Genomic DNA, 24,976 nt, shown 5'->3' with positions numbered 1-24,976 from the left:
ACACCCGCACGGAGCGGTGGGCGCCCCCTTGTGGAGGCGGAGTGCCTTCCCGGAGGACCCGCGGGCAGTAGAGCTGGGGTTTGGGGCACGTGGCGGGGCTAATCACCAGGGAGCCGTAGGGGACACACAGGGGGTTCCCCACCCTTTGAGCTGAGTTTTCCCTTTGTCACTGAGAAGCAACGTGCATATATACAGTGTGTGAAGCGCACTAACCTCCAGGGCAAGCTGATGCTGGCTTACACGGACAGCCAGTCACACCATGGAACCCCAGGTTCAGCAACCCTGTAACTCAGATCAAGATTTCTCCTACCTCCCAGACCCTGCCCCCAACCCGTGTTCATCCACTCCTTCCTAGCAACCTCCATTCTGACCCTCATCGCCACAGACGGGTTTCTCATCCTAGGATTTCACACGAATGGAACCACACAGTATATATTTTGGGTCTGATGCGTCTGTCTGTGAGATTCACACCGTTGCACGAGCCCGAAGCTCTCTTTTTTCACTGTCGTGTGCTGTGCGTGAATGTACCTGTCGGTGGACATTTGGGTTGTTTGCAGCTTCCGCCCGGTCAGCGCTGGGACTAGTTTTGTGCCCGTCCTTTGGGGACACGGGTGCTCGCTTCCCAGGTGTGTATCTAGACTCGGAGTCGCTGAGAGAGGTGGTAGCTGAGACGTGTCTTTAGTGGGACTGCCGCATGGTGGCGCCACCCCCGCCCCGGCAGGGTCCGAGACTTCCGACTGTACAGATGTGCCATGGTGGCTTCTCGGCAGTCCGGGATGGGGGCAGGCGGGGGAGGGTACAGTTAGGGAGAAAGGTATTCTGGGTAAAATGTCATGGAGGCACATGCTGGCCACGACAACGTGCCCCTCGGGTCTCCTGCCGTGAACCTGCACCGTGGCCACCCTTCCCACAGTGGCTCGCAGCCAGGGACCGGACATGCGTGGGGCAAACAGCCCCGGCTCAGGGGCCCGATTATCCTGGTGCACACCTCTCAGAGCTGAGCTTTGGGCTGGGACTCCTTCCTTGACCCCGCCCTTACCCTTTCTCCTCCGCAGGAGTCGGGCCAGCAGCAGAGCCTCCCTTTGAAGGAGAGGTGAGGACTCTCCTGTAAGGACAGATGTGATCTGGGGTTGACTCTCCAGCCCTGTGCGCATGGAAGCCAGGTAAGGCAGAAGGAATGTCAGGTATGTGTTTGGTGACACTGTTGACCATGAAGCTGACCTCTGCGAGATGAGCCACTTCTGGACGGAGGGGTTCCAGAGAGATGAACTCAACTCCTGGGAGGAACCAGAGTCCAGGCTCCCTGTGGGCGGGGACTCTCACACCGGGCATGTCCCCCGAGGGACCCTGGGGACTAGGACTGGGAGTTGTGCGAGTGACAGTGGCTTCCGTGGGGCTTCTGAGCCAAAGCGTCCCCCACAGTCCCACCGTGGGTCTCGTCTCCTCACCCCTGAGCAGTCCCTTGGGTGGGGGCGAGAGAACGGACTCTGGACTGCCGTGAGGACCCCTCTCCCGTGGAAGACGAGAGCCTGACACTGCCCTGCCACCCGGCCAAGTGTCCTGTCCCATGTCCTTCTGAGTGGACCCCATGCCGGGGGTGTCTGTCATGCCCTTGTGCGTGCAGATGTCCAGCAGACCCCGAGAACTGCTGGTGGTCACTGCTGTTCCTCACCATGCCCTCCCCCACCCACTCCCAGGCTTCCGTCCTACTTAGGTAGAGCTGTGACCTTCACCCGGCAGTCAAGGTGAAATCCAATCAGCCAGCCCGGCTTCCCAGTCCTTGAGGTTCTCCCTCTGCCACACCCCTATGGTTGACAATTGGGACTAGAGGGCACCTCCCAGTCCCACTTCCTGCTGTCCCATAAAAAACCTGACAAAGACGTTGAGAAGCATTTAATGTGTGTCCCTGCACTGGGCTACAGGTGAATTTCACGGTGACGGAAGCTGACGACCCGCCTGCCCAAACCACCATAGGATTGGTTGGTTACTTGTTATTTCCAGAAACCTGGGTACTGGCCAGAAAGACTCGGTAGGGACCAACATGATCGCCCAGAAAAAGAGGTTCCGTAGGATTCTTACCTTCCTTCTCCCTCTTCCTCCTCCCCCTAAGGACCTTCTCCAGGGGTGTGGATGCTCAGGACGGGAGAAGGGGACAGGGGCGGGAGTGTCCCACGGCAACAGGGCACAGAGGAGTGCTGTGGACCCCGCACCCCAGGCGCAGTGAGAAGAACGGAGGCACAGGCCCGGGGCAGGCCTGCTCAATCAGTAAACCAACGCCTCCCAGAAGCCACCGGGGGAGGTGGGGATGGCAGGCCCAGGGACCCTGGGCCGGGGGAGCCACCCCCCCCCCCCCTGGGGCCTGGCCTCGCACACTCGCTACGTGTTGCACACCAGCACGTCTGCGAAGGGTCCCAGGAGGAGCTTGTTGAAGATGCAGCGGACCCACACCAGGTAGGTGGTGAAGGGCTTGATGTTCTCGGTGAAGGTGTGGTTCTGCAGGGCCAGGATGTAAGGCACGTAGGTGTTCTCCCCCTGCTCCTGCAGCCACACCTCGTACTTCACCTCCCGCACCTTCAGGTACCTGAGGTTCCAGGGGATCTGCCAGGAGACGGTGAGGCGGGCCTCGGAGGCGCCCTGCACCGACGCCTGGCACCGCGCCTCCCGCACCTTGCCCGGGTAGAGGCCGGCGGTCCACTTCTGCTTCCGCGGCCCCAGGCGGCCCTTCACCACGCGCCGTATGGTCTGGATGAGGGACGGGACGTCCACCTTGGTGTCCTGGTAGATGCGGAACAGCCACTCGGGGTTGCGGCAGCACAGGTGCCGCGGGACCTCCTGGCTCTGCAGGATTCGGGCCTGCTCCGCCTGGTCCAGGTGGGCGATGCCCCCCTGGTCCCAGGGCCGCTCAGGGTGCGTGACCGTGTTCTCTGGCGCAATGTTCCGCCAGGCGACATAGTGGAGGTCCATGCCAGGCAGGGTGGCCAGCGTCTTGTAAGGGGTGTAGTGGTCGGGGTTGACGGCATATGGGAAGAGCTCCACCACGGTGGCCCCCCGCGGCAGGAAGAGGGCCGTGACCAGCTGGGCCCCGTGCATGCTGACCAGCATGGAGGCGTTGCTGACCAGCCCCACGACGTCAGCAAACCCGTGGTCTTCCAGGGACACGGTCACCGTCTTCATCTGGAACTCCTGGGCCAGCGCCAGCAGCAGCTCCGCCTCATTCAGGATGAGTCTGTTCTCCGTGCGGCTGAAGACCAGAATGTACTCCTCACCCAGCGGGCCCCCGGCCTGGCTCACGTTCAGCTTTTCCGTCATAAACCGCGCGAACTGCCGGATCTCGTTGCCGGAGACGAGGATGTTGGCCTTCGGGCCCTGCGGCTGGACGAAGCCGTACTGGTACCAGGTGGTGATCTTGGACAGGCCCACGAACGCGTCGGAGAAGCACAGCAGCCGGCCCAGCGTCTTCAGCTGAGCCCGCAGGAGGGGCTGCTTGGGGCTGAGGAGCTTGTAGAGGTCGAAGTGCGCGCCCTCGCCCCAGCCCTCCATGAAGAAGAGCCGGGCCTCGCGGGCCAGGCCCGGGAACTGGCGCAGCGTGTAGAAGAGGGGCAGCAGGTCGTCGTGGAAGACGTGCATGAGGTTGTCGGGGTTGAAGCGGTTGGCGATGAGGGCCGCGTCGGGCACGAACACGGGCTTGGGCAGGAAGCGCAGGGCGGCGGCCGGCAGCTCCACGAAGTTGAAATACTGGGTGTTGTGGTCGTCCACGGTGGACAGGTCGAGCAGCGCCGGCTGGAAGCGCCGCGAGCCCAGGTTGGGCAGCATGACGGAGGCGTTGCCGTGGAAGAAGATGAACTCCTCCGCCTCGTTGGAGTAGCACAGCCACTTGAAGCGGCAGATGCGGTCGGTGTGCGTGCGCCCCGTGCACACCATGTGCGTGCCGCCCTCCATCAGGCTCTGCAGCGCCTTCGGGTAGTCGATCCTCTGCGCCGGGGCCGCCTCGGGCGCCTGTCGGCCCAGCGCCAGCTCCTCCTCCAGACTGGCCGCATGCTCGCGCAGACGCACGTGCTTCCACAGCACGGCCGCCAGCACCGACACCAGCAGGGCGTTGAACACGGCGGAGAGCTGCATCCTAACGCCGCCGCCCGTGTGGGGGCGCTAGTGAGGTGACGGCGGCTGCCAAATGTCACAGGCCATGCCTGTGGGCACCCTGAGCACCGATGGGCAAAAGCCTACAGGAGAGAAGAACAGGGAACAGGTGTTGGCACCGTCTGTCTGTGGGTGGCGCTGTGGGTCAGGCGCGGGGCTGGGCTCTGGGGCCCCGCCGCCGCAGGGGACCGCGGTGCCGCTCCGCACGCAGGCCGTACAGTGGATCAGACCCCACCGCTTCCCCGGGGCAGTGCACATCTCTTCACCTGGGCTTTGGGCTCGGCCAAAAAAAAAAACCCCCAATAAAGAATCAAATAAATCACTATAAAAATGCAGAATTCTGGAGAGTAGAGGACTCATAAAGTGATATTCAGAAGCGGTAAACAATGGAGCTCTCCCTGGGGGCACGAGAGGCAGGCTGCACGGCACAAGCGGATGCATGTTCTGCTCTGATCATACAGAGAACAGTTTCCAAGAGAAAGTGAAGCTAAAACCCGCACACCTGGGACTGTCAAAAAGCAACACCCCCAGGAAAACAAGGAGAGAAGAGAGGAAAGAGCACCTCCAACCTGAGTGGGCGTCAGCCCTGGGTACTCACTCACCTCTCAGGTGGGCACTCTGCTACCTGTCCCTCTCGCACACACATGTGCTGCGGTGAAGGCAGGCTGGCAGCAGGGGGCGATGTGGGGCGGGGCCCCCAGGCAGGAAGGAGGCCAGGGTTTCCCTTGGGCCTGGGGGACTGTGGGCAGCAGCCAGTCCACTGGGCTCAGGCCTTGGGGCAAAGCTTATGGGAACCAGGCGACCCGGCGGGGCTGGGAACTTGTGGGGCAAATGGGCAACATGGCAGGACCCAGTCCTGGAGACTGGGGATGGGAAAGGACTGTTTGTCACTGATGCTCGTCCTCCAGCCACCCCCTGGGCCGCCGGGCTGGTGCCCACAGCAGGCGGGACGAGCACAGGGACCTCCCCTGGGCCCTGCGGGCTCTCGGGACCCTTCCGGGGGAGCGCGGAGAGGAAGGTTTGCGGGGGATGACAGAATATCGTGCTGGGAACCGTGTGCGTTGAAGCCCAGGGCCCCGGTGCAGAGGGCCTGGGTTTCTGACTGGACCCCGTACCAGCCAGGGCGCCCGCACCAGCGCCCGCAGGAACGGATGCACGGACACCACCCTCCTGGGTGCGAGAGAGCCGAGGCAGGTTCGCACTGGCTGTCGGAGTAACCTAAGGACGAAGCGCTCGCTCGTGGTGGTGACGGGCCCGATGCACACCCTTGTCCCTTCCCCTGTCTCGCTCCTCCTCTCCCCCACTCATGTTTACTGGAAGCCAGTGCAAACAGTCTCCTTGCACTTGAGCCCCTGCCTCAGGGTCTGCTTCCGGGGCAACATGAATTCCACAGATAAAATGGTATTTCACCACCGAGGACACAGATGGAAAGTGACTCTCGGACCTTCGCCTGCTGGGAAGTCACCCCCAGTGATGTGGGGGGAAGCCAACAGCAAGCGCTGGGGCATCATGGCCATTCAGGGGACCCACACTCCCCGCTGGTCCCCACCCCCCACGCTGCTGGGCATACACCAGTAGGACTGAAAGATCAATCAAGATCCTCAGGAAGGTTTTCAAAGGGGAACCGATGGAGGCGGGGAGTACATTAATCAGACCCTAGTTCTGGAGAAGATCAAAGAGGCCTTCCCCCATCACCGGATAAAATGTTCCTGGATAATGAACACAGTTCCCAGGAAGAAGATTCAAAATGGTGAACCAGCGGCCCTGGCTGGTGTGGCTCAGTGGATTGAGTGCCAGCCTGCAAACCAAAGGGTCGCTGGTTCAATTCCCACTCAGACCACATGCCTGGGTTGTGGGCCAGCTCAGGTCCCCAGTAGAGGGTGCGTGAGAAGCAACCACACACTGAGGCTTCTCTCCCTCTCTCCCTCCCTCCCTTCCCCTCTCTCTAAAAATAAATAAATAAAATCTTTAAAAAAAATGGTGAACAGACCACGTCGCTTAGTGGGAGGCAGCCCCAGGGTCATCCCCTTTCTCCAGGCCAGTTGTCACTGTTCTGGGTCTGCCTGTGCCTGGGCTGTGTGGCTGGGGACGGAACACCCAGGGCAACAGGGCTGGGCAGGCAGGCGGCTACCTACTTGTAGCGTTCTGCTCAGGCTGCCTAACAAAGGGCCACAGGCTGGGGGCTTAGACAACAAAAATGTATTTTCTCACAGTCCCGGAGGCTAGAAGTTCAAGCTCAAGGTGTCGGCAGGTCTGGTCTCCCCTGAGGCCTCTGTCCTTGGCTGGCTCACTGCATGCTCACAGCCTGTTCCCTGTGTGTGCACAGGGGACGGGGCCTGTGGTCTCTCTCCCTGTCCTCACAGGGACACCAGCCCCACCCGACCAGGGCCCCGCCCTGAGGACCGCATGGAACCTTAACTACCTTCTGAAAGGCCTCTGGGGGGGTCAGGGTGGGACTACGTGAATTTGTGGGACACAACTCAGCCCATCACACTACTCTGAGGGTCTTTCCAGGGGAGACAGAAATCCACCTAAGACGTGAATTGTGCTAATGGGTAACTTCCGGCAACTACACTCGCATTGAATGATGATGAGGTGCAGGCCCAAGGGCTGGGGCTGCTGGCCGCCCCACTGCACCCGAGGCCCCAGCTGCACGACAGCCAGAGCCAGCTGCTGTGCACCGGCCCCTCTTCCGGGAGCAGGGCGGTGGAGCTCGGGGCCTGCCAGCCCCCGCCAGCCCCCGGCTGCAGAAGACCCACCAGCCAAGACGGTGTCCACGCAGGGTGTCACATCATTTTCCAACAGTTTCACTCCCAAGGGCTGTTCCTAACGCTCACCGAGAGTTACAGCACACTTGTTTCGTCCCCAAGAAGCGCTGCATTGGCAGCTGCGGCCTGGATTACTCAAACTGAATTACAGACGGAGGCTTTGGTCCTGCGTGGACATGTCTCGCATCCCATCAGTCAGAAAAGCGCAAACCAGTTCCGATAACCTCACATGTCCTCAGAATGATCTCCCCCACCCCTTACCGTTACCAGAAGCAGCACATAAAACTGGGACTGGCACCCTACTGCCTGAATGTGCCCCCAGATTAGACATTCGCGGGGCCGCGGGTTTTCCAATGAAAGTATTTAACCCTTTGCCAAAATGTCGGCAGCCTCTGCGTGCTCCTTGTAAAACCTGGCTATTACCCGAGTGGGCACATTTAACACTCAGTTAAGCATTCACATTCTTAGACTAAACTTTAACATCAATCATTGTTTCGTTTAAAGGGCAAAGCTGAGTCAGAGCTGGAGACGACGTGGATCCTAGGTTCACAGCTGGTGACTGGGACTCGGCTTCCTCATCAGCAAAGGGGGATGGAATTGTCTTCAAAGAGGGGGACCCCGACGGAATTCCAGTCCTTGGGACTCGGGCGTGGTGGACAACGTCAGGCTTGGCTGAGGACAGCCCAGCCTCCAAGGCCCTCCGCCCAGGCAGGACAGTGAGGCAGGCAACAGTGGGCCCAGCCTCCCTCCGGCTCGCTTGCACCCCCCCCCACCCCCCGACCCTACCAACGCAGAAACCTTCCGCCACACAGCCTGCTCTGACACCACCTGGTTTCTGCTCGGCACCCGTGAGTCACCTGCAAGTTACAGCTGCCTGTGTGGGTCCTCTCCAGCATCCGGGAGCGGCGCGACGGCGCCCCCGTGTGGCCGGAAACAGGGATGCCAGCAAGGACCAGCATGGTGGGAGCCGCTGCTGAGATGCTCCAAACAGGAGACCCGGAACACGCCTGCATCGCTTTCTCTAGGTGAAACTGCCAACTCAGACAAGAGCCACTCTTCCAGGGATGCTCAGACCCCACTGTGGACACACAGCCAGAGGGCCCCGGGGGCCGGTTTGAGAGGACTGCCGCGTCAAGAGGGGCAGAGGACAACCCATCGCAGGAAGCATACAACATTCACAGACGCATGAAGTGCACGCAGTGCGCAGGTGTGTGACAGGAAAGAGACCTGGTCGGGGCTGGGGCCCGCCAGAGAAGCGACCTGGGGGGGCAAGGGTGTGTTCAGAGAGGTGCTGGAGGTATTTTGGTGGTCATGGGGGATAAGACAAACATCTCCATTAAATGCTCACATGTCCCCATGGGCAGTGACCGCTACAGTCCACAGCAGGCACCGCCACGCCCAGCGATCACACCTGCCTGCTCAGCAAGTCCTGAGGCTGCCAGGCTCTTCACCCATCCTCGGGCAGTGGCGGCCGGGCCCTGCACAACCAGGCAGGTAGAAAGTGGGGAGCCTGGGCATGGGTGCCAGGGGAAGACGTGGGGGACAGAGCTGCCAGGGCCCCAGGCTCTGTAGAGAAAGCTGTGTGACGAGGGGCCAAGGCATTAGTGGTCCCTGCCAGCCACCCAGGGAGCCTGGAATGCAACATCCTCAAAGGGAGGGAGGTGACAGGCTTTGGCTTGGGTTTTCTTTATTTTTTAGAGGGAGGGTAAGGGAGGGAGCAAGAGACGGAGAGAAGCATCCATGTGTGAGAGGAACATCAATCGGCTGCCTCTCACACGCCTCCCACCAGGGACCAAGTCCGCAACCCAGGCATGTGCCCTGACCGGGAATCGAACCGGCAACGTTTCGCTTTGTGGGATGACACCCAACCCACTGAGCCACACCGGTCAGGGCTGGCTCGGGTTTTCCTTTGGCCTCTTCAGCATCCTAAGTACAGCAGCAGCAGCAGCAGCAGCAGCATCGCTGGCCAGTTACTGGGTGCCAGGTTCTCCACTTCACAACAACCTGCACTCTACACAGATGGTAAAAGCACCGCCAGAGTCTGGGCCTGCCCAAAGCTACACAGGAAACGACCAGGAGGCTCGAACCCGGGCAGGCTGGCGACGGCATCTGCGATCTTGTTTTCTCTTCTTTTTATCTGGAAGTAATTCGGACTTACACAAAGTCGCATGTATAATACAAAGAACTCTCCTACAGATTCGCCAACGGTTAATTCGACACATTCTGTTGTTCCCTGTCTCTCCTGAGCCATTCAAAAATAAGCTGTAGACATCTTGCCCCTCTAGCCCTTAATACTCCGGCGCGGATTTCCTAAGAAAGAGAAAGTTCTCTTACGCAACACGGATTCGGGAAGTTAACATTGGTGTGCGATATTGTTAATCTGTGGTCCCTATTCTGCGGCCCAGAACCCGACCCAGGGTGACACGTGGCCACCCCCGTCATTAGGTCTCTCGTCCCCTCCAGTCGGGGGCAGCTTCTTGGTCTCTCCTTGATTTTCGTGGCCTTGACTGTGGTAAGCATGGGGGTCGGCTCCTTCCCAGTCTTTTTCTCAATGTGTCTGATGTTTCCTCATGAGCGGACTCTGGCTGTGCACCTTTGCCAGGAATCAGAGCCTACGGGCTCAACCATAAAGACGATGCTATTCCAGCGTGGTCAAGGTCAGGAACCGCTGTCCTGAGGTGGGGGGGGATGCTTGAAGAAGCAGGGAGGGCACTTCTCCAAGGAAGAGACGCCCCGGACCCTGGGCAGTCAGTCTTCCGACACCCGAGGGGCTGTGTGGCAAGAACAAGGGTGCCCCAAGGTGCGAGGGCGGGGGGGGGGGCTGCAGCCCTTTCTGACCTACTGGACGCACGTGCATGGTGATGCCACGTGCAACCCAGGCCCCCGGGCATGTGTATGGACTGCGGGCACACACCTGATTCCCAGCAGCGGGCTGCCACCCTGCCCCTGCCCCTGCCCCTAGCACAGCGGTGTGGGCTGGCCCAGGGCCCTGCAGTGAAGCCGGCAGGGAGAAGTCACAGGGAGGAGGCATCCAGCAGGCAGGCAGGCAGGAAGAGGACTCTCTAAGGGTTGGGGCTGTTTGCACACGAAGGGACCAGCCACTCTGTGGGTCCCTGCCTGGAGGGAGGCCAGCAAAACCAGGTGACCCTGTGAGGGCGACTTCACAGGCACAGAGCGGGGTTGGTCCTGGGTCCGGCCGGGCAGGACTCATGCTGGGACTCGTGGTGGGACCCAGGACCAGCAGTGCCTGGGATATGGGAAATGCAGACTCCTGGGCCTCTCCCGGGCCTGCTGACCCAGGATCTCTGAGGGGTGCCCAGGAACCTGTGTGTCCCGGGGATTCTTACACGTGCTCAGTATTAATGAGATCGGCTCGGAGGTTTTGCTAACAGTCCCCAGTTCTGCACTTCCCTGCTTCCCGATACCCAGCAGGGGATTTCCATCCAGCCCCAGGCGACCAGCCCATTCGACAGGGGATGACCCGCCCCCTCCATCAAGGCTCAGCAAATCCTGTCCCTAGCCTCGGCCGAGATCATGCACAAGGCCACACGCCAGGGCACACGGAGAGGCCCACCACACTCAGAGCCCCCTCTGGAGGAAAGTTGCCCCAGCCCACTCCTCCTCACACAAGCGGCACTGCTTGGGGCGCGAGGGGCAAAATTCCGCCCCGGGTTTTCTCGGCCCCAGATAAATGGGGGGGAAGGGTGGAGACTGGGTCTGAAGCAGCCACCAGGGGGAGACACAGGGAGAGGCCAGATCCAGCGGCGGCTTGTGTCGCATGCCCCTCCCCCACTGGCGGGGAGAGGCGGGCCCCCTGAGAAACGAGCCCCCGGAACAGAGCAAGGCTGGACCGTTTCTGCGGTTCCTCACGGTGCCCGCTTACAGCCCGGCTGGAAGCTCGGGGAGCCGGCACACGGCTGTGGCCACTCCTGCTGCCACCCCAGGATGTGCCGTGATTCCGGCCGCAACCCCCTGCCGGAGGACCCCGAGGGGGTCTCCTCCCTGGCCTGTCTAAAACAGCCCAGACACTGGACTGGGAAGAGCAGAGACAGCAGTAGCAGCGACCACACGGCAGGCCAGAGTCCCCAAACCCTCCCTGGGCCTGGCTCTGGGCCGAGGACCCAGGAAGGGGCCCCTGGTGACGCTTTTCAAAATGCAGAAGAGACGACTCTCGGCGGGAGATGACGCCGACAGCAGTCACCCCTGGCAGAGCGAGAAGTCCCATTCTCCGGATTCCCTGGCGGGTGCTGGGCCCCGGGACAGAGGAAGCCGCAGGAAACGGAAGGATGCATCGCCGTCCACGCCGGCTCAGGAGGACAGGGGGCTGGCCTCTGAGCAGAGGGCGGAGGTCAGTGCCACCGCCGTCTCCTGATACTGAGCACCTACTACGCGCCAGGCGTCATCCTCAGCCCCTTTCCTGCCCCCCTTCACCTAAGCCTCACGGAAGTCCTCCTGCGGCCCCTGGGCCGTCTCCGTGCTCTTGCACCGTGAAAAGGGTTGACTGAGGCTCGGTGGAGCGAGCGCCTTGCTTCAGGTCTCCCAGCTCAGGCAGGGGCCCCAGGGTTCAAGTCCGGGCCCGACCCTGGGGGGCCGGCTCTCCAGCACTGTGTTCCCCTGCCGTCAGACTCGGAGGGACAGTTAGGGACGGAGAAGTAGGGGGGACCTCAGGGCAGTGAGTTTTCGTCGCTTGAAGGCAGAGCAGGTGTGGATGGCTCTAGAGGCGCAGACCCAGGGGCCCTCGACCGTAACATAGCAACCCAAGGCTTCCTCTGTGTAGTCACACCGCACCGGCCAGGCACAGAGCCACGCGTGGCGGCAGGCGGCAGGAGAGTGCCAAGCCACTCTCCCCCCCAAGGACCTCTGGGTGCACGCTGCCATGACCATTATCACCCTGCCCCGGTGCCATGCCGAGGGGTGAGCCATCAATTTAGAGTCGCAAAATCCCACTTTTTAGAGCTGAAAGAGCCCTCAGAAGTGATGGGCTCCATCCTGGTTTTGGAGAAGAGGTCCTGAGGGGCAGTGTGGGCCAGCAAGCCTAGAGGCGCTGTGTGCTGGCCCAGCCCACGGCTCCTCCTCACGTCCAGGCTCATCATGGGTGGGCCTCCCCCCATCCCCAAAGCAGAGAGCAGGCCCAGAGAGAGGAAGGCAGTTGCGAGACCCTTCCCAGCTCCTAAGTAAGACCACTTCTTCTCATAACCAAGCCCTCCACGTCTCACCAGACGGCACCCTCCCCCAGCCCTGAGGGTCCTCGCTTGCTTCAGCCGCCCCTTCTTGACACTGCGGCTCCCAGACCCACCGGTGGACAGCCCCCTCCAGCCTCACAGGACCTCAGACGGGGCCAGGAAACATGCAGCCAGGCTGCTGAGTCCGGCAGCGTCTCCACGTGGTCCGAGAACACCCCGGCCCTAGCCGGGCAGGCTGCCCCGGGCCACAACTGCACTACAAAGCGGCGAAGACCGGGAGGTGGAAAGTTAAATGGCATTGGTTCCGGAGCCAAGATGCCAGGAAGTAAGCTCCTGTCCTGTCGCCCGGCAGCAGCCAGCAGCGTGACGCCAGACCACCTCCTCTCCTTCCTTTTCACACGCAGAAAGCCGTGCATAATTCATGCCCGCAATGCGAGGGCCCGGAGATACGGATCCGCCAGTGAAACCATCGCCGCCATCTGCACAGGCCTGTCCGCCAGCTGCACCAGCTCCCTCCTGCCCTCTTGTTGTGACTGTCAGTGTCCTGTGATGAAACACTTAGCACATAAGACCTACCCCCTTAGCAAGTTTCAAGCGTACAGCCATGCACACGCATCATTAACTGTAGCCACTGTGCGGCCCAGCAGGTCTCTAAGCTGCAGTCCTTGGTGCACCTGAAACTTTGCGCCCTTTGACTGAGACCTTCCCACCGTCCCCTCCCCGCAGGCCCCGGCGACCACTTTCCACTCTGTGTCTACGAGTGTGACTGTCTTAGATCCACCACCCATGCAGCCTCACTCGGGACTTGTTCTTCTGCATCTGTGAGGGCCAGCTCTGCACCCCAGCCCGCCCCCACGTCCTGGTCTAAAGAACAGACAGGACACCTCTCTCTCCAGGGTGGTTCTGGGAATTCAAAGAGACAAGACAAGCCAAGCACACTGCCCGACAATTATTTCTGTATCATTGTTCTTCGTTGTAATAACGATGGAACAACTCCCATTTGCTGGCCCTTACTCTCCGCCGGGAGCAACGTGAAGCCCTTTACATGCATTCTGTCACTCACTCACTTCACATTCGAGGGCGCAGGGTCAGGGCCGTTAAGCGAATTGCCCCGTGTCACACAGCCATTAAAGGGTGGGGCTGGGATGCAAGCCCAAGTGTGACTCCACAGCCCGTGGTGACACGTGTGGGCCCCCCTTTCACACTCGTCCTTTGTACACCCATGTGCAAAGCCCCTCGGGTGCTGAGCGGGTCCTGGGGGAGGGTATCCACTCACAACCAGACTGGGAGCGACGAGGATCCTTGGGGAGTGAAGCGTTTGGTAATTTAATTTTCCAGTTAGCTCAATATAGTCACGGGAAGCCTTTGTTTGTAGCTAAATATTTTCTAAAGCGAAGCTTAGAGCAAGCGCTTGCCAACCTCCTGGCCAGGATGAAGAGAGCCGCAGCTGCCTTGACAGCCCGCCACGTGGAGGCCACCAGGAGGCCCACACGGCCAGGGTGTGTGGGGACCCGGCCACCAGTGCCCCACCCTCCTCCTGGCTGGGCGTCTCCACTCTCCGCTTTCCTCCCTGAGGGGCTGCCCATCCCCGGGGAAGAGAGACCCTGGGTTCTTTCCCGGCTGCGCCTTCCGGGGGGGGGCTCAGGCTCCCCATCTGTTATGTGAAAAGGTGAACTCCAGTTCCCCAAGGCCGCTGAGAGCAGAGGGCAGCGAGCCCCCGCTGGAAGACGGCGCTGGGCTCCGAGCTCACCGCCACTAACGTTTTCTATCTCGGCGGCAGCCACCAGCGCTGACATTTGCCAGACAGACGTCATGAGCCAGACCCGGGGCTGACGACTTGTCGGGGCTGTTTCATTTAATTGCCACAGCCACTCGGTGACGAGGGTGCTTTTACTCCCATTTTGCAGAGGGCGAAGCGGGCCCAGAGAAGGTGAGTGACTTGGTTAAGGGCACACAGCTAGTAAGCCAGAGTCAGGGTGCAAATGTCCAGCACGCGAACAGGGAGCATCCGGGGAAGGACGACTGTTCAGCCTGTGCCCTCCTGCTAAGCTGGGCAACTCACCCCCCCCCCCCTTGCCCATGCCGGGTCTTGCCTCCCCCAGGAGGAGGCTCTGTGAATTGGTTGGCATGAAATAAACAGAACCCGGTCGCCCGCACCAAGTGCTGGGCTTTGGCCTGAGGACCTCAGACTCTGGCGGAGGATTTCCATCAGTGACCCAGTCACCGGTTCCTACACATGCGGCCCAGAGGCCACGGGACCCCTCCTTCAGGGGCTACCCAGGCACCTAGAGCAGGTGTGGCAGGCTCTTATGGCCAGACTCACAGTGCGTGCCCCGTTGAGCCCCAAGCAGCCCTGGGATCGGCTGCAGGCCTGCCCAGGCACTGCCTTCAAAGGGAGCCCGGGAGGCGCAGGCCCTCTTCGCACACCTCGGCTGGCTCCCCGCCACCCGCGCCTCACGCGCACCATCATCCCCCAGGCGAAGGGCTTGGGGACCAGCTGCAACGCATGCCAGGAGCTGAGGGCTTCTGCGGGCAGGCCCGGGCCCGCGACACTAGGACCCTCAGGGTCCACCCCCCGACCCCTGCCCACCTCCTGCGCCTCCTTAAGCCCTCATCACATGTCACCCCTCCGTTCTGCCAACTCCCTTCGGCTCCCCTTCTCCCAAAGGCCCGGCGGCCCCGACGTCCACCCCCCGGGGATGTCTAGGGGCCCATCTCGCAACTCCAAACCCAGCCGGGTCGGGAAGCCCTCGCCAGCGCCGAGCGCGCGCGTCTCACCCGCAGCCCGGGCTCCGCGGGGCTGAAGCCACCTTCGCCCACACGTGCAGGAGTGCTTTCAGCGGCGACAGCTTTGTCCGAATCTGCCGCTGCAACACTGCCCGGGCGCCTGCTCCGAGCGGGGAGGCCCAGGCGAGGGGCGCAGGCAGCTCCGTGCCGTCCCGTCTGCCTCCGCCAGGCTCGCGGGTGCCCGCTGCGCGCCGGCTCGGCGAGCGACCCGGGCGCGGGAGTCCATGCGTGTGCGCAGGCTCCCGGGCACAGCCACCGGCCCTCGACTAGAACCTCACCTCTTGGCTCGCGGAGTTATGGGAATTGTAGTTTGAATCCCGAACAAACCGTCATTGTAATCAGCGGGATCCTGGGAATTGTAGTTTGCTTTCTGGGAGAGGCTGTTTTACTCGGTGTTACGTTTATGCAATTATGGGAGTCCTGATAATAAATTTAATGCAACTTAAGCCAGTAATCAGATGCTACTTATAAAATCAAATTAAGTGTGTATTTTGCTGTGTATAACGCACAGTTGTTGACCAAAATTTTGAGGGAAAAATAAGGATGTGCATTATGCATGGGCATAATAATTACATATCATGGGTATAATATATGTAATAATCCCGTGTATGATGAACACAAAGTAATATATTATTGCATCACATATAGCAATCCCATGTATAATGCACACAAAATAATATTATTACATTACATAGAATAATCCCGCGTGTAACACACACCAAAATGCTGGTGCACATTATACACGACAAAATACGGTAATACGTTCAGGTGCTTTAAAAATGTGGCATGACAGGTTACTTAAATACAAGACACCATCCCTCCTGTGTGTCACCTCCCTCGTCCCGACCTCCCCCTCCCCCACGCAGACTGCCCAGCTCCTCAAGGGCAGCCAGTCCCAGCTCTCAGGGCTGCTGTGTCTGACACTTACTGCCAGCGCTCAGAATACACACATGCTCCATTTCTTCGTTTATAGGCCTCTTGAGTTTTTGCTGGGAGAGATTTGAGTTTCACTCATTTATCTTTATTTATTGATCTCGGAGAGAGCAGGAAAGGGAAGCATCGATTTTCTGTTCCACTTAGCTCTGCACTCATTGGTTGATTCTTCCCTGCGCCCTGACCAGGAATTGAACCCACAAGTTTGGCTTATCTGGGCGAAGCTTAAACCAGCTGAGCTGAGCTGCCCGGCCAGGGCCTGCTCTGGTTTTGGTTTTCAAAAGCCCCTGTGCTGCCCTGGCTGGCGTAGCTCAGTGGATTGAGCATGGGCTGAGAACCAAAGTGTCGCAGGTTCGATTCCCAGCCAGGGTACATGCCTGGGTTGCAGGCCACAGCCCCCAGCAACCACACATTGATGTTTCTCTCTCTCTCTCTTTCTCCCTCCCTTCCCTCTCTAAAAATAAATAAATAAAACCAAAAAAAAAAAAAAAGCCCCTGTACTAAGTGTATGGTCCTTGGCAAGAAAGCCAGTGGTGGTCAGCTGACGGAGAGAGGCACCAGACAGCCCAGGAGAGCGGCCCATCACTGGAGGTGGATGGGGTTTGTGTCCTTTTTTTTTAAACTTTTTTTTAATGGTCGTTCAAGTACAGTTGTCTCCATTTCCCTCCCACGGCTCCTGCCCACCCCAGCCATCCCCACTTCCCACGGGTTTGTCTTCCGGTCAAAGCCGAATCTTCTGGTTAGGATCCCAAAGGACATGACCTGTGGGTCCCTGGGACCCAGTTTGCAGACAATGATGATGTTTCGTTTTATGAGTCCATCATGTTTTAAAGCCTCCTCTGGCCCTGGAGTGTGAGGTAGTGCTTTGTTTGTCGGTAGAAGCTTTAATAGACTGGGAGAAGCGAGTACTTTCCTTTTAGTAAATGCCCAAGGTGGGCTGGGTAGCTGGCTTTTGAGGCCTTGCCAATACTTTCAGCAAATCAGCAACACTTATGCAGCACCAAGCTGGGTTTGGCATTCCTTAAGGCCGAGCCTTGCTCCCATTCCCTGGGGTTGCATCGCCTTTGCATTTCTCTGTGCGAGTGACTTTCAGACCCACACATTCCAAATCCACATTCGTGATCAAGTTGCTTGGGGCACAGCTCCCCCTGGCCGGCCTGCCAGCATCTTCAAATCTATGTGACCAGCGTGATGATGGTCACGATGGGGACAGTCTTAAAATACATCTGCCCATTATGTTGCTCTCCTTCCTTTAAAAGGTGGAGTGGAATTCCCTTTGCTTGGAATGACTTAGCGACTCAGTGGCAAGCCTTCACGACTTGCTTCTAATAAATAGCGTATATCGAAAGTGATGCTCTGTGACTTCTGAAACTAGGTCCTAAAAATGATGCAGCTGCTGTGTGTGTGTGTGTGTGTGTGTGTCTTTGGAACTCAGCCGTCCTGCGGTGAGGCAGCCCAGGCCACACGTAAAGGACAGGCGTGGCTTTGTCAGTGAGCTCGGGCTGCCATCACAACGTCTCGCGGACTGGGGGGCTTAAGCAACCGAAACTTACTTTCTCACCGTACTGGGGGCTGGAAGTCCAAGATCCAAGGGATGGCACGGTTGGTTTCTTCAGAGGCCCCTCTGCACATGGCTCTCTCTGGGCGGCCTCTTGAATCTCTTCGTCGCCAGCTGGTTTGCTTCTTCCCAGAGCAAGGGTCCAAGAGGCTGAGCAGAAGCAGACCTTGGTGACCCAGCTTCAGAAGCCTCAGAGGCCCCTCCCGCTGTCCCTCGTGCGGTTTTTCTATTGGCCCCACAGGTCAGCACCCACTCGGTGTGGGAGGGGCCAGGCATGGGCGTGAACACCCAGGGAGGGGACCGTTGAAGACCTTCTTGGCTCCCGCGGTGACAGCAAGAGACACCATCTGTTCCGTCCCCGTTATGTGCTTGGCTTCAGATGGAAATGATCTCATTTAATCCTCATTACAACCTTACGTAGGAGACCATTTTTGTCCCTAGTTTACACAGGAGAAAACAGGCGGAGAGTCATTACAAATCTTGCCCAAGGCCGCGTGGCTCAGCGGATGGAGGAGGGAGAGGCACACAGCCCTGTGCAGCTCCATAGCAGCCTCCCTGTCCTCTCCAGGGGCCGAACCCGCCCAACCTTTCACCCCTCCGGCTCCCTCCCGCTCCCTGCTGCCAAGTTCCATCAATCCCTTCATTGTCTCCCCTCTTCCTCCTCCTTTTCCAGCCTTGCTTCTATGGTCCACATTCAGGGTGGTCCTACCTGTGTTAGCTATTTCATAAAAACGTTAGGTTAAAAAAAAGGGACGTGTCTGTTACACTAATGAGGAAACTGTGGCAACCTGTTCTAACTCCACTCAGCCTGAGACCCGTGCATCTATGAGGGTGTTTAAAAGGAACACTCAGACTCCAAGCAGATGAAGGGACAGAAAGCCAGGTCATCTCAGTGGCTTCTGTGCCAGGACGGAGAACGTGGCTGTTAGTGGTCAGGACTCCTGAAGACCATCGGGTCCACCCTTCACCCTCAGAGGGGGAGGCTGAGGCCCAGACGGGTGTATGGGCAGGGTGATGGCAGCGTTCTGCTTGTTGGAGGTGGTCTGCCTGACGACCCTCTAAGGCCCCCACGGCTACCCTGTTGACAGCAGGGACCTCTTAGCGTCACATTCCACACCAAGAGGGGCAGCTGGTGGTGCCACACTGGCATTTCATGAGGCGGGGCTGCTCAAGGACTCCGGCCTGCCAGTCCATGATGATGCAGGACGAATCGCGCAAAGCAAAGGGCTTCCCCGGTGACTTCATTCACCAAAGCTCCTGCCCGGTGAAAACTTGAAAAGGCCCCTGGGGAGAGACTTGTGGGAGATTTGTTCAGGAACAGCCCCGTCTGCGGGGAGGAATAAAGCCTGAGCTACCGTCCAGCTACGGTTTTGTCCTTCCTGACAATGAAGTGGGGCATTCGGAGAAGAGGGCTCTGATTTATTCGGTTGTAGGCACCGGGGAGCTAGCTGTGTTCATCTTTCCAGCTCTGACTGCGCTCAGTCACCGGCCCACCGCGGAGCGGAGGTTTTCATTCGAAAGACACCCCAGGGAGGTGTATTCTGAGTCTAACCCATGCTGTGCACTAGCGGCAGTGTTCCTGGGCTTCCAAGAATAATTCCTGCCACCGAACTGCGGAGCAAACCGTAGCCTCCCGCCTCCAGTATCAATCCACCGCCGCTGCCCCGAACCGTAGAGAGACACGGCCCTCCTCGGCCACCACTGCCCTGCTCAGGGGCGCCACCTCGTGGACGCTCAGTTGTCCCGCTGCCCAACAGACTATTTTCTTTCCAAACCACGCAATCGACCTGCTGGGTACCCCGTATAGTTCTAGCAAGAGAACACCCGCAGGGTGGGGGGCAGTTGTGGGGGTCCAGCTACGGGCAGGTCGGCCTGTACCCAGATGCTGTGGGACAGCATCGCTCCCTGCTGGCGGTCTCCCGCTGAGGTCCGGAGGGAGACCTGGGTCCCCACTTCTCCCAGGGAAGCAGCATGCCTCACCTGTGTTCCTCCTCCAGCAAACTCTCAGTGCGATACGCCACCTGGGGGAGGGTGTTCTCGGGCCTCCAGTGTGTGTTTTCAGGCTACAAAACCTCAGAGAAGGCATTTGGGTCAAGTCACACCCATGGACGACAAGGCCGAAGCCTTGCTGGTTGCGCTTCCCTTATTTTGGGGAAAATTCTTCTAATCTGATTGAACCCACCTGGTTCACAGCCATACGGACGGGGGCAGCCACCTGACAGACAGTCCACAGGACCCTGGGGGAGGAAGAGACCCTCCGTCTGTCTGTCTGTTGATGTCGGGAGGCCATCGCCTGCTCCCCAGGCTGCAGGAGAAAGTGCCAGCCCTAGGCCGGCTCTTGAGGGGGTGAGGGCCAGCCTCTTGAACTTGCTTTGTCCCGTCTTTTTCCCTCCTGCCAACTGCTTGATCCTGGCTGGTGGGAGAGACGTGTCACGAGAGCAGAGATAAGGTGGACTCGGGCAGCGAGACCTGAAGAACAAGTGGTCTCTGTGGCACATTAGATGTCCCCAATCTGCCTTGGAGAGGAGGGCGGAGCCTGCTTAACCCGAGACAGCTCGTCGGACCAGAAGAGCCACTGCAGCCCAGCTGCTCGTTTCCGCACCTGCCCCTTGGAGTTCTGCACACAGAGCTCCCCCCGTGCCCCTCCCCCAACCACAGCCTTCCAGAGCCCAGTGAAGGCACTGGATTCTGCAGAACCCCTGTCCAGTCCAGGTCACCCCCACTGACAGGGCTCTCCCAGTGCCCCCCGGCCCCTGACACCTTCCATGAGATGTGGCATTCTCTGAAGTTGGGTTCCCCCCAGAACAAGAATTTGAGGGCAGGCAGTTTATTTGAAAGGTGCTCCCGGAAGCTCCAGGCAGGGCGTGGAGAAGGGAGACAGGAAAGGGAAGAAGCCAACACGGAGGCCGCCATTGTGGGAAACTGTGGGAAACGGTGGCCGGGCCCCCTGGGGAACTCTGGGCACTGCGCGACTTACTCCTCGCAGTCTATCTGACACGAGAGAGGTAGGAGTGGAGATGTTCTCTTCCAACTCCCGTTCATGTTGGCAGGACCTGTTTCTGGGGCACTTCCTTCCGCCCCACACCTGGGACTGAACATTCCAGAAGAAAGCCCTCGGCTGGAGGATCCCTGGTCCTCTCCACTGGAAGCCGTCACGGTGCTAGGGCATGGGGAGGGCTGAGGGCGTGTGGGGACGTGCTTGTGAGAAAGCACAAGGGTGGAACAACTCACCTCCGTACAAAGACAACCCACTTTCTTTCTTATATTCTTCAAAGTCCTTGCAATGAGCTCACCGTGCACATCACACGTTAGTGTGGAAAGCACCTGGAGGGCTCAGAGCAGGCCTCCCCATGATGTGCTCCTTGGGCGTGTGGGTTATTTTGAGCTGAAGACAGCAGGGACCTTGGAGATCATAGGAAACTGACTTTTCCCTTACAGAAGTTAAATCAGGGGCCTTGCCCATGATAAGCACGAGCACCAGGTAGCTTTTCGTGACCTGCCTGTCAGGCAGGGCAAACTTCCAATCACAGAACATGTGCATTCTTACCATCCTGCCATTGACCTTCCAGCCCTCGGAAGCCCAAGGGTCCTGACCCCATCCTTAGCTCCTCTCCCCCTCGTTTCCCCTTCCTGCTCCTGAGCCTCCCGTGCCACGTGTGGTCTCTGGTTCTTTCATGCACGCAGCGTTTTTATATGGACTCGCGGGATTAAATTGGGTCGCTTTCTCTTGTTGATCTGTCTCACGTCTTTAACTATGAGACCCACTGAGAGAACCTAGGCAGGGAGCAGAAAGGTTCTTCCTCCCTCACGCACGATTTTAAAAGACTGATGGACGCGCCTCTCTGGCCTCTCCAAACTGCCTACGTACACCGAAGCCGGGAAACACGAGGACATAGCCGCTTGTTTCCCCTGGGGGACCTCGTAGACCCGTGCTGTGGGTGGAGGGTGGGACCGGCAGTAATGGCTGGGACACAGGCACCCAGGGAACCCCACCTGCTCCTGCTGCCGAGGAAGTGACGCCTGTGACACAGTGTCCTTTCCACAGGCTTGTACCTCGCAGGAGGCCCAAGCCCGGAAGGGAAAGGTGTTTTGAAAGAGCTTCTGCGTTTTCTTTATCGAAGCTGCAATGACACGTTTGTTGGGGGTGAAAGCAGCCCTACGAGCTAGAAGCAGGTGATTTAAAACGGCCCGCATCTCAGCAGCCAGAGGGGGCCACCGTGAGCCTTTTGCTCTGCCGCCTTCCAGACCGTTGGCCCTGGGTGGTTACGCCACTTTGCAAGGTGCGGTCATCCTGCGCACACCGTCTTGAAACCTGCCCGTTTCACTCCCCGAGAGGTCGTGGGCTTGGGGAAGGGGAGTATTCGGGAGATGACAGCGGTTCTCCCGAGAATCACAGATAGAATTGGAATAAGGCTGCTGACTCATCTGGCTTGGCCCAGGCCACTTTCTCTAAGTGCCTTTGAGATGAATGCAGAGAGTTTTAAATGATAATTTTCTATTTTTAATAAGCCCGTGATCGTCTTTGTTGCCATAGGTGTGCGCTCGCACTCCGTTCCAGATTAATACATTTTATCCCGTTGGGGTGAGTCTAATTATACCGGTAATGCGAGCTAATTGCTCAGCCTTTTGGATCGGAGGGAAATGATTCATTTCATGGAGGTCGAAGAGGCTGTGGCAATGTTTCAGTCTGATCCTCTTCTCTTATGGGCCTGAAAGCTGAGGGCCAGGAAAGATGGACTTGGGCCAGAAAGCCTGCAAATGGCACATCTCTAGTCCCCAGAAAGGGTTGGCACATCTTTCCAAGTGCCTGGAAATAGAATAAGTAGAAAGGTCTGAGACTGTTGTCGCATTGAAACAAAGGAGGGGCCCCTGACATGACCATCAAGTGAAGGCCCCGCCCCCCCTAGCTGTGTCCTCCATCCTGGGGCCGGAACCGTGCAAGCCCAGGGGAAACTCTGGTCACGCGAGCGGATGACTGAACAGGATGCCTGCACGAGGCTGGGGTCCCGCAAGGTCAGGGTTTATGGCAAAGGGAACAGGAGGATGGGTCTAAACCCAGGCCCGGGAGGGTGTGACGAGGGTGACACTGGAGCTGTTGAATGACTCTCCAGTTCAGCGACCGGCCAGCGACCAGGGGCTTGTGCCGCAGGAACGCCATGGGCTGTGTGGACCGAGGAAGGGCCGGGGGAAGGTGCTGGATGCCGGAGGTACCTTTCTGTGGCCCTGGTCCTCGGTCACTTGTCCCCAGCTGGTGGCATTAGCACCACCTGGGGACTTGGGCCACATCCCAGAGCTACTGAATCAGAAGTCCCCCTAAACAACAATCTGTTGTTGTTGTTGTTGTTATTATTATTATTATTATTGTAACAGCCAGTTGGGTGGTTTGGGTGCACTTTTAAGTCTGAGAACCGCTGGTCCAGCACAGCAGTTGTGAGTCCCCGAAGCGGCTCCTTTTATAACGCCGGGGCCCGGGGCCTTCCCTCACACATTCTGATGGGAGGGACCCTGGGTGGGGTCGCAGGCGTCAGTTCCCTCGCCTACAGTGCCCAGGTGATTCTAACGTGCTGCCAGGGGTGACACCCAGGTAGGCGACGGTCACAGGGTTGACCCGGCCCCTGCTGGGTTCTTGGAGGGGGACTGGCAGCTGGTACCCCCCAGGGACAGAGAGGTGATGAGGAGGAGAGCTGGTCTTCCAGGAGCATTTACCTAAGGCTCCTGGCCTTGACCTTTCCCGTAGCTTCTTTGTCCCAGCGGGTGCTCCACAGGGCAACCCAGGCCATTTCAAAGGGCATGATCCCTCTTTGCAACGAAGAGTCACGTGGCCATTGCCGTGTCCTGTTTTCCTGCTGTCTCCTTATTCATCTCCTCCTGATTTTCATCTGCTGTCCGGTCAGACGGATCACCCTTTGACTTAGCCCCTCGGGGGCTCAGCGGCATCAGGGAGAGGGAAGCAGGCGTGCACCGTGCGCGTGGGCCGGCGATGGTGTTAGGTGTTGTTTGATCTGTGACAGTGTAAAAACCACAGTTTTCATTCAAGGGAGAAAATAAAATCGGAGAAAATCTGGACACACGCTGGTATGGCTCAGTGTCAAGGATGTTGAATCACACTGGCGCGAGCCAGCCGGGAGGCCCCGGTTGTTTGTTCTCGCTTGTTTGTTCTCGCTGGAGTGCACACAGAATTTACACGTCTTAGTACACAAACATTGTGCTCTCCTCCAGGATTCTGACTTTCAGCGGGGGTTGGCTGGGGTCTGTGTTTCCTGTGATCACTGGAGAAGTCTGTGGCAATGGAAGTGCCTCCCACACCCGCAGTATCTCAGGCGGTCCTTCAGCGGTAGCTGCACCCACCTCTCCCATTTTTCCTCCTACTTCTTGGTCTCTCCACATGGCTTCCATGCTCCCTGCCTTCTTTCTACCAGCTCAGAATCTCTGAAGAGGTTTGAGAGGGGGCCCCTGGCTTCTCCCCAGGGTTAGGAGAAGCAATGACCCCCCCCCCCCCCCAAAAAACAAGAACCCAGGACAAAGGAGAGCAGCTCACACGTTCTCCTGCACAACCGTCTCCACCCTGCCCCCCCCCAAGTCTGACCATACCACAGCACCCAGGCCTTGCATGTCCCCCTATTCTTGCCAGTGCACCTTGCTTCCACACCAGGCCTGGGCGGAGTTCTCTCTTACTTCCAGGGATCCGTGGACAGCAACGCCCTACTCCATCTGAATGTCGGAGAATGGCTTCAGCTGCCCCACTGATAACTACGCCCCCTGGAGTCCTTTCTCACGAGCTCCACCCTCGGAAACGTCCTGAGCCTCTTGAGTTGTTGCCTTTCTTGCTTTTCTGAGGGTCAGTTGCTCCAGCCTGTCCATGGTCACCCATCCTGTTGGGTTCTCCACGGTCCTCCTTTCCTGGTTCTCAACAACGCTCAACAAATACTCGTTGGCTGTTTACCCTTTGACCGGCCTCAAACCTGCTTCAGGGGACACAGCGCAACGGTGAGCAAGACCGACACAGTCCCCACCATGGTGGGGACCAATGTCTCCTGGGATCTCTTGACAGACAATTTTACAAGCAGATACAACATAAGGTGTGCTGGCCACTGACCCAGACCTGAAGGCTGAGGGAGGATGTCCCAACAGGTCTGCCCTAACAGGTGCTATTGAAGCTGAGAGCTGAAGAACAAGGAGGGATTGGGTAGACGAAGGGGGTCAGAGAGGGCAGCGGGGAAGAAGGGGGTAGCCGATATTTTGGACATATCGGGTTAAATGTAAATTATTAAAACATTAAGTTCGTCCGTTTCCTTGAACTTTTAAAGGATGGCTACTAAGTAAAATGCAACACCACATGCGTGGGTCGCATTGGCGGCTGGCGTCCTGCCGTGGATGAAGGAAGGAAGATACTATTTCTTGCCTTCCATCTAAGGAACATTCTGGGAGTGGCTCACGGCTTCCCATTTGGAGAGTCGCTCTCCTATGCTCCCCGCACATGGGCGGATGGATGCATGGGAAGATCGTGTGGTGTGTCCTGGACAGCACACTGGCATGTATTTGAAGAGGCCAGTGGTGGCCCCTTTCCCTCACCTGCACCTGGCCACAGGCTGCGCCTTGCCGGGAAATGC

The 24,976-nt window shown here is 58.7% G+C and overlaps 1 protein-coding gene across 1 annotated transcript; it reads right to left on the bottom strand.

Moving 5' to 3' along the window:
* Positions 1 to 1,878: 1,878 nt before the first annotated feature.
* Positions 1,879 to 15,115, bottom strand: POMGNT2 (protein O-linked mannose N-acetylglucosaminyltransferase 2 (beta 1,4-)). Its single transcript, XM_028518840.2, has 2 exons — positions 14,867 to 15,115; positions 1,879 to 4,220 (listed from the first exon to the last, which is right to left on the bottom strand). Exon 2 carries the CDS (start codon positions 4,117 to 4,119, stop codon positions 2,377 to 2,379), a length of 1,743 nt encoding a protein of 580 aa, XP_028374641.1. The 5' UTR covers positions 4,120 to 4,220; positions 14,867 to 15,115; the 3' UTR covers positions 1,879 to 2,376.
* Between the last annotated feature and the right edge of the window lie 9,861 nt (positions 15,116 to 24,976).

Source organism: Phyllostomus discolor, chromosome 7 (genome assembly GCF_004126475.2).
Source record: "Phyllostomus discolor isolate MPI-MPIP mPhyDis1 chromosome 7, mPhyDis1.pri.v3, whole genome shotgun sequence".
Classification (NCBI taxonomy): Eukaryota; Metazoa; Chordata; class Mammalia; order Chiroptera; family Phyllostomidae; genus Phyllostomus; species Phyllostomus discolor.
The sequence above is the reverse complement of the archived record's forward strand: the minus strand, read 5'-3'. Positions and strand labels throughout refer to the sequence as shown.